At 39.9% G+C, this 9,324-nt stretch overlaps 1 protein-coding gene across 3 annotated transcripts; it reads left to right on the forward strand.

The window, feature by feature from the left end:
* The first annotated feature begins 277 nt into the window (after positions 1-277).
* LOC115136479 (spermatogenesis-associated protein 22-like) lies at positions 278-5,909 on the forward strand. Of its 3 annotated transcripts, none has more exons than XM_029672060.2 (8): positions 278-1,099; positions 1,413-1,478; positions 1,548-1,701; positions 1,913-2,105; positions 2,322-2,724; positions 2,989-3,115; positions 3,218-3,315; positions 3,703-5,909. In XM_029672060.2, the coding sequence occupies exons 2-8, from the start codon at positions 1,449-1,451 to the stop codon at positions 3,892-3,894; spliced, it is 1,197 nt and encodes a 398-aa protein (XP_029527920.1). In that variant the 5' UTR covers positions 278-1,099; positions 1,413-1,448; the 3' UTR covers positions 3,895-5,909. The 3 variants fall into 3 exon arrangements, with proteins under 3 accessions (XP_029527920.1, XP_029527915.1, XP_029527917.1); XM_029672055.2 differs by having other exon boundaries at positions 280-1,099; positions 2,322-2,733; XM_029672057.2 differs by having other exon boundaries at positions 281-1,099; positions 1,564-1,701; positions 2,322-2,733.
* Positions 5,910-9,324: the final 3,415 nt, after the last annotated feature.

Raw genomic sequence — 9,324 nt, forward strand, 5'->3', positions numbered from 1 at the left:
ATGCCCGACCTCACTAATAATGCTATTGTGGCTGAATGGAAGCAAGGCCGGTCTGGACTGCACTAAATCTGAACCAAACATAGACGTCTATGATTCGTTCAGATTTGGTCCGGACCAAAAACCAATGTCCATGGACGTGGAAATCAAGGCCGGTCCGGAACTTCACATACTAAAAAACCACATACAAAAGGCGTAGGCATCGATCCATGCTTATTGAGGTGTATCCTAACAGTATTACCTGAAATTGAATTATATGTGGTAAGCCTACATTACCACCAAAAAACGACACCCTGAAAGGACCAAAAAAAAGACGTGCTTGTGCTTACTGGTGTGTAGACCACAATGGAATTTTATGAATGAATGCCCATCGTCTGTAAAACAGGGCATGGAATTATCAGTCCTGATTCCTGTGAATAATCAATTAGGCTACCCAACTTTATCAGGAGTATTCGCGAGCCTATTTGCAATGTGTTTACACAGCGGGAAATTCAGAATTTTAACTAGGCAAGTCATTTAAGAAGAGATCCTTATTTTCAATGACAGCGGATCAACTGCCTTGTTCAGGGGTAAAACGACATATTTTTACCTTGTCAGCTCGGGGATTCGAGTCCAACGCTCTAACCACTAGGCTACCTGCCGCCCCAATTAATCGGCTTGTCAAAAATTGAAGGATACAAACCACTGATCATGACAATGGGGTGAAATTCCTGGACAACAGTCGTTATCGTCCATTCCATATTGTCCATTTTAATTTGACATGTGCTGTTTTTAGGATATGTTGTTTGTTAACATAACAGGGCTTTTTTTTGTTTTGATTGAGCGTCATTTAGGTTAGGCTATTTGATTGGAGAATCCGGCATGATGTAAAAAGTGTCCCTCTCATTACATTTTATCTCCAGCCTGTAAAGCTACAGAAAAGGCCACATTCTCTTTCTACCATATTTATATAGCTAATGTGCAGCCTCCCTGTCCTGGTGCACTGCACAAGTAGCTAGGTAAGTGTTCTATCTAGCCAAGACGTCATTACCAGAGAAATCGCGGGCATTAGCGCGTGACCATCTGACTGGCTAGGAGGAGACCTGGCTCACCAGCTAGTCAGGTATTTAGTTACATTGGAACAGCAACCACAGGTGTACGCTGAAAATACATAATTTCATTAAATGTAACTTCATTAAAACTAATTATTGTTTGAGGACGATGCTTTAGTTGTTGCTTATCTAGCTAGCTAAGTTAGCTACTAAAACTGAAATAGCTATTGATAACAATTGCTTTAGCTAAGGTCAGTAACGTTAGCTAGCTAAGTTAAGCCCTGTTAACCTTAGCTAACATTAGCAAGAAGTGGTCTGATGTTTTGTGGCTACAGGTGGCTGGCAAGCTAGTTCTAACTATTTTACATTTTATGAATTCATTAGATTCTTTGAGTGGACACTGCAATAAGATGAGAAGATATGAAATGCAGCAGGCCAGACCTACTGCAGGTTTGTGAAATTGAAATGTGAGTTGGGCTGATGGCTGCATTCATGAAATAAACTGATTGTCAGGTATAGGTTGTTTCCTTTCCAGGCTGCCTCTCTGTGCCTCTGTTTACCCAGAAGAAAAGGAGCAGGCTGCCTTTGACATCTAATCCCTCTGAGAATGAATTCTGCTCCAGCAATGAATACATGTCCACACACAGCGCTGTTTCATCCAACAACATATCTGGTAAGATAAATAGGCTACTTCGTGTTTTTCAGTAGTAGCTATAATCATGTGCGATTCATAAATGTGGCTGTTATCAATTTATTCTGGATTTTCAAAGCGAGAGAGATATCCAAGTCACTAGATGGCACTACGCGAGGAAAAATGCAATTTTGCTGCCCATATCAATGCTTTAACAGAACATTTTTTTATAATACTTTCTACCTCTGCTCAGGTAACACAGAATATTTCCAAGATCAAGACCCAAGCTGTCCTGCACCTGCTGCTCAGAACAGTCAGTGGAACAGACAAGGCAACCAGCATCAGTCTCAACCACAGTTTCAGTATCCAAACAGTCGACTTGCACCTGAACCCGTGAGAAGAAACTTTGCACCTCTACCACACCCATATAAAGCTGTGAATACAGGGTATGGTCAGTTGATAGGTCTCTGGAGCTCTCTGTAGAGGCAGTTATTATAGATGCATAATTAAAAAATGTTTGCAGTGCACATTTAAAAGTTAACCTGCAGATAAACAGGGTCTATATATTGTATAGTAAGTACAGTTTGAGATGTTTTTTTTGGGTTGTCTGGTGGTTATGCAACACATAAACCAGTCGTATCACTTATATTGCATATGTTCAGTCCGCAGATGGGACAGCAACAGCCACCAGTGAGGCAGGACTCCAGAGCCCCTATGAACCCCAGACAGAGCAACTACAACAGCCCTTGCAGCAGTGGGAACACACAGAGCAAGCCAGTACCCCCAGGTAGCTACTCTCATATGGGTCAGCAGCAGCAGTCTGGCTACCGACAGGGACAGGCCAACCCACCAGAGCCTCCTTTCTGCTCCCAGCAGTCTACACCCATTACCACAACAAGCAGACCAACTCCTGGCCCTCCAAACAGACCAACTCCTAGACCTGGACCACAGCAGCAGAAGCAGGACACATCCTGGAAGTTTAAAATGACCACCAACACTGGGCTACAGAAACAGCTGATGGACAGTAGAGACATATATCAAGCTCAAAATACCTCTCAGTCTCAGGTACAACATGTAAGTAATCTGTGCTAATTGTAACTTATAGTGTAACATACTGCAGGAAAACTCAGGTTTTCATTGATTACTTACCATAAAATAACTTTGATATAGCTTTCATATTTAACCCAATTGGAAATCTTTAATCTAGTTAAAAATGACAGCTCATACAGTAACGTTGCATCCTTAATATTTTATTATGAGAGCCTTGTAAATGTTGTTATTCAATGCTAGAGCAGGTATTAAAGCATTCATGTTTCCTATGTTGGGAAGACACCACCTGTGTTCCAGATCAAACCAGCAACTGAGAACTCTTTGAGGATCCTGACTGCTGTCATCGATGGCATGAGACACTGGAGCCAGTTCAAGGACAGTGCTCCGTACCTATTTGAGATTTTCGGTTAGTTTTCAGTTTGTCTCTTCACTAACATTGTATTTACCATTACCTGTACTGTATTTACAAAATGTTTGTATTTTATTCTACTCTATGTTCGTCCCACAGCTACTCTTGACTCTGCAGTCACCACCGGGTCTCATGGAGCTAAGAACTTCCTCATGAGAGATGGGAAAGAGGTGGTGCAGTGTGTCTTCTATGAAAATGTGAGTAAGAAAAACACTTCCTCTTTAATAGGAAAGGGAGACATACAATAGCAGGCAAAGGGCTGTAGAGTTAGTCAGAGGACAACATTATATTACTTCATGTTCACCAAATGAATTGGAGTGTTTAAGGCGATAAAAAATGTAATCTTAAAAAGGCAGTTATTTTAAACATAAAGAACTTTGTAGATTATAATTTTCTTTCCACAGGATTCTTACCAGCTGCTACTGATCATCAGCATTATAAAGCAGTAGTTTGTTTTGACTGGAGGATATGGATTCTCAAATCATACCGTATATCCAGGGTGGATACCCATTATGTTACATTTACAGTGTTGTGGAGGATGTATACCCTTTGTGTCTGACCCATCTCTGCTCCATCCCCACCAGGAGCTGGACCTTCCCAGGCTGATCCGAGGACAGGTGCACCGCTGTGTGGGAAACTACGACCGCACCAGGGACACACTCACCTGCATGTCTGTCAGGGCTGCCCTGCACTCCGAGCAGATGAATGCACAGGAGTCTGTCAAAGCATCGGATGCTGAGATGAGGGGCCTGGTGAAATCACTCAGTGAAGTCTGATCAGAGGCACAGAAACACGTAAAGGGCAATTCAAGGACAATGCAATTGTTTTTGTCCATGGTTCCTTGTGAATATCACTATATGGCAAGTGTTCTCCTTTTCATTAGAAACTGCGGGATCCTATATTTCAAGCGTTGTCATCTTTATTAGAAACTGAAGGATCCTATATAATGTCCTGCTGTATATACAGTGCCTTCGAAAAGTATTCAGACCCCTTGACCTTTTCTAAATTGTTACGTTCGCCTTATTCTAAAATTGATTAAATAGTTTCCCCACTCGTCAATCTACATACACAATACCCCATAATGACTAAGCAAAAACAGGTTTTTAGAAATGTTTGCCAATTTATAAAAAACTGAAATATTATTCAGACCTTTTACTCAGTATTTGTTGAAGCACCTTTGGCAGCGATTACAGCGTCAAGTCTTCTTGGGTTTGACACTACAAGCTTGGCACACCTGTATTTGGAGAGTTTCTCCCATTCTTCTCTGCAGAACCTCAAGCTCTGTCAGGTTGGATGGGGGGGGGGCGTTGTTGCACAGCTAGTTTCAGGTCTCCCCAGAGATGTTTGATCAGGTTCCAAGTCCGGGCTCTGGCTGGGCAACTCAAGGACATTCAGAGACTTGTTCCCGAAGCCACTCCTGCGTTGTCTTGGCTGTGTGCTTAGGGTTGTTGTCCTGTTGGAAGGTGAACCGTCACTCAGTCCTAGGACCTGAGCGCTCTGGAGAAGGTTTTCTTCAAGGATCTGTCTGTACTTTGCTCTGTTCATTTTTGCTTAGATCCTGACTAGTCTCCCAGTCCTTGCCGCTGAAAAACATCCCCACAGCATGATGCTGCCACCACCATGCAGGGATGGTGCCTGGTTTCCTCCAGACGTGACGCTTGGCATTCAGGCCAAAGAGTTCAATCTTGGTTTCTTCAAACCAAATAATCTTGTTTCTCATGGTCTGAGAGTCTTTAGGTGCCTTTTGGCAAACTCCAAGTGGGCTGTCATGTGCCTTTTACTGAGGCCACTCTACCATAAAGGCCTGATTGGTGGAGTGCTGCAGAGATGGTTGTCCTTCTGGAAGGTTCTCCCATCGCCACAGAGGAATTCTAGAGCTCCATCTGGTTCTTGGTCACCTCCCTGACCAAGGCCCTTCTCCCCCAATTGCTCAGTTTGACCAGGCGGCCAGCTCTAGGAAGAGTCTTGGTGATTCCAAATTTCTTCCATTTTAAGAATGATGGAGGCCACTGTGTTCTTGGGGACCTTCAATGCTGAATTTTTGTTTGTGCCTTGACCCAATCCTGTCTCTGAGCTCTATGGACAGTTCCTTCGACCTCATGGCTTGGTTTTTGCTCTGACATGCACTGTCAACTGTGGGACCTTATATAGACAGGTGTGTGCCTTTCCAAATCATGTCCAATCAATTGAATTTACCACAGGTGGACTCCAATGAAGTTGTAGAAACATCTCAAGGATGATCAATGGAAACAGGATGCACCTTGAGCTCAATTTTGAATCTCACAGCAAAGGGTCTGACTACTTGTGTAAATAAGGTATTTCTGTTTTTAATTTGCAAACATTTCTAAAAACATGTTTTCGCTTTGTCATTATAGGGTATTATGTGATTTATAAAAACAAGAAAGAATTTATTCCATTTTAGAATAAGGCTGTAACGGAACAAAATGTGGAAAAAGTCAAGAGGTCTGAATACTATCCGAAGGCACTGTTGATACTTGACATGTTGGAAGATTCTTCCAGGGATGAGTAGCACATGATTCCCCATTATTTTGAAAGAATAGTCAGAACTGTGTTGTTCAAGTGTAAAATTTTATCTGCTTGTTATCTGTTTATGACCAGCAACAAATTAAGATTGTGTTTATTAATTTCACAATGTTAAATTATATAATTGCATCTATATATTAGCAGATTATATATTTAATTATTATTCTTCCCATTTTTATATAGTCTTATACACATATTTCCAATGTTTCATATGTGTCATTCAGTTTTGGGACACAAATAAAAACCCTTTCTCTTCCTCATTTATGAAACATTTTATTATAAAGAATATTCACAGAACAGCAAACTTTGTCAAGAGACTAGTTTCAGTTTAAACAAACACATTGATGAAGTAATATCTCAAAATATGTATTTAAAAAATGGGGGGCTGTTTTGGATGAAAAGTGAACCCACATACAGTTATTAGTTTATTTACAATCAACATACAATATCACAATGGAAAACCCAATACTACTCTCTACAAAAAAAAAACACTTTCACCAGTGCTGAGACTTGACACAAAATGTTTCAACATATCGGGTAACAAATCCTGTGCAGCAAGTGAATCCCAGTCTTTCCCAATATCAAGCACAGTATGAGGTCCTATATAAATACCAACATTTCTTTCCTGGTCTTCTTTTCAAAACATGGCAACACAATTACAATTTTTTTATCAAGACTTTTCCCTCTTTGTAAGTAATTTGGCAATTTCCAAAGTTCACACCAGCATTATGCACACACACACACACTTTAGAATACAGTATGTATTTAAAATATTTGTTACATTGGCTGTGTAGTGGAGGAAATTATACAATTTGTCCTTGAAACATGACTAGAATAAAATCATTATATTAGGAGGAATGGGATGACAAAAACACTAGTCCATTACCTTCTCAGAATGTAATTATTTTAAGTCGTGCTTCACACATTACGTGGTTAATGTGTCAATTGAACACTGATAACTTTGAGCTAAGTTAAATTTGTATAGCTCTCAAGCTCTACCACTCTAATTCTAAATAACATGGTACAGTGGGGCAAAAAAAAGTATTTAGTCAGCCACCAATTGTGCAAGTTCTTAAAAAGATGAGAGGTCTGTAATTTTCATCATAGGTACACTTCAACTATGACAGACAAAATGAGAAAAAAATCCAGAAAATCACATTGTAGGATTTTTTAATGAATTTATTTGCAAATTATGGTGGAAAATAAACTTTTGTTATTGACCAAATACTTATCTCAATACTTTGTTATATGCCCTTTGTTGGCAATGACAGAGATCAAATGTTTTCTGTAAGTCTTCACAAGGTTTTCACACACTGTTGCTGGTATTTTGGCCCATTCCTCCATGCAGATCTCCTCTAGAGCAGTGATGTTTTGGGGCTGTTGCTGGGCAACACATACTTTCAACTCCCTCCAAAGATTTTCTATGGGGTTGAGATCTGGAGACTGGCTAGGCCACTCCAGGACCTTGAAATGCTTCTTACGAAGTCACTCCTTCGTTGCCTGGGCGGTGTGTTTGGGATCATTGACATGTTGAAAGACCCAGCCACGTTTCATCTTCAATGCCCTTGCTGATGGAAGGAGGTTTTCACTCAAAATCTCACGATACATGGCCCCATTCATTCTTTCCTTTACACGGATCAGTCGTCCTAGTCCCTTTGCAGAAAAACAGCCCCAAAGCATGATGTTTCCACCCCCATGCTTCACAGTAGGTATGGTGTTCTTTGGATGCAACTCAGCATTCTTTGTCCTCCAAACACGACGAGTTGAGATTTTACCAAAAAGTTATATTTTGGTTTCATATGACATTCTCCCAATCTTCTTGATCATCCAAATGCTCTCTAGCAAACTTCAGACGGGCCTGGACATGTACTGGCTTAAGCAGGGGGACACGTCTGGCACTGCAGGATTTGAGTCCCTGGCGGCGTAGTGTGTTACTGATGGTAGGCTTTGTTACTTTGGTCCCAGCTCTCTGCAGGTTATTCACTAGGTCCCCCAGTGTGGTTCTGGGATTTTTGCTCACTGTTCTTGTGATCATTTTGACCCCACGGGGTGAGATCTTGCGTGGGTCCCCAGATCGAGGGAGATTATCATTGGTCTTGTATGTCTTCCATTTCCTAATAATTGCTCCCACAGTTGATTTCTTCAAACCAAGCTGCTTACCTATTGCAGATTCAGTCTTCCCAGCCTGATGCAGGTCTACAATTTTGTTTCTGGTGTCCTTTGACAGCTCTTTGGTCTTGGCCATAGTGGAGTTTGGAGTGTGACTGTTTGAGGTTGTGGACAGGTGTCTTTTATACTGATAACAAGTTCAAACAGGTGCCATTAATACAGGTAACGAGTGGAGGACAGAGGAGCCTCTTAAAGAAGAAGTTACACGTCTGTGAGAGCCAGAAATCTTGCTTGTTTGTAGGTGACCAAATACTTATTTTCCACCATAATTTGCAAATAAATTCATCAAAAATCCTACAATGTGATTTTCTGGATTTTTTTCTTCTCATTTTGTCTGTCATAGTTGAAGTGTACCTATGATGAAAATTACAGGCCTCTCTCATCTTTTTAAGTGGGAAAACATGCACAATTGGTGGCTGACTACATACTTTTTTGCCCCACTGTATATGTCGCAACCTTTTAATTTAGTGATTAAAGTTATTTACCTCTTATGAATAAACTGGCAAAGTGTCAGCAGCATAATTCAACACAAGTACAGTTTGTTCTATCTGTCATTACCTTCAAGCTTTTAGAAGACATATGTTTTTTTTCTTCTAGAGAATATTTTAATGTTCAGAAGCACATCTTGAAACACATACAGGACAAGTACAGCACACATAGAGAAAATAACAAAATTACAACTGTTTTACACTACAATATCCACAGTTTAAGCAGATGTAGATGGTAACCTGATATTAATAGTATTGAAGTAACTTGTCTTGGTTCTGTTATAAAGGCACACGTTGGTATGGTCAGAGCAGATCATCTAATCTAGATAAACTGTTTTACTATTAACTAACCACAACTTCATCTGCACTCTAGTCAATCATTTCTAGACAATGCTGTCTTATCTAATTGCCTTTAGCCTGATTTAATGTAGTCCTGAATTATAGTGTATAGCTAATATTGTGTAGTGTTGGGGTCAATTCCAATTTAATGTGAAATTCGATTTCAGTTCTTGAATTCACTCATGAAGTGGAGAATTTACATTGAATTTAATTTGAATTTCAACTATCTTCAAGTTATGGAATTGGAATTAGACTGTTGGACTGCTTGAATTGGAATTGAATTCAAATTGTAAAAACATTTAATCTTTGGAATTTAATTCAATTGGAATTCAATATTTGTACATTTCCCAGTTAATGGAATGAATGCACATAGTATCAAACATTGACTGCATTATTTGTTTTAAATCATTTCAACTTGTATTTCTATATTTCCAGTTTAGCTGGGCGGTCTGAACTGTGACATGATCAGCCTGAGGGAATTGAATTAGAATTTGTGGAATGGTTGCGGATCATATTGGATAGGGAATTGAATAATTAACATTGGAATTGAAAAGAATTGAATTCTCTAAATTCAAGGACTGGAATTAACGACCTGGACTTTAAATTTAATTAAATAGAATTTACAGGGAAAGGGAATTGAATTAGAATTTGTTGAATTAACCCCAA

This window comes from Oncorhynchus nerka, linkage group LG10 (genome assembly GCF_034236695.1).
Source record: "Oncorhynchus nerka isolate Pitt River linkage group LG10, Oner_Uvic_2.0, whole genome shotgun sequence".
NCBI classification, from domain to species: Eukaryota; Metazoa; Chordata; class Actinopteri; order Salmoniformes; family Salmonidae; genus Oncorhynchus; species Oncorhynchus nerka.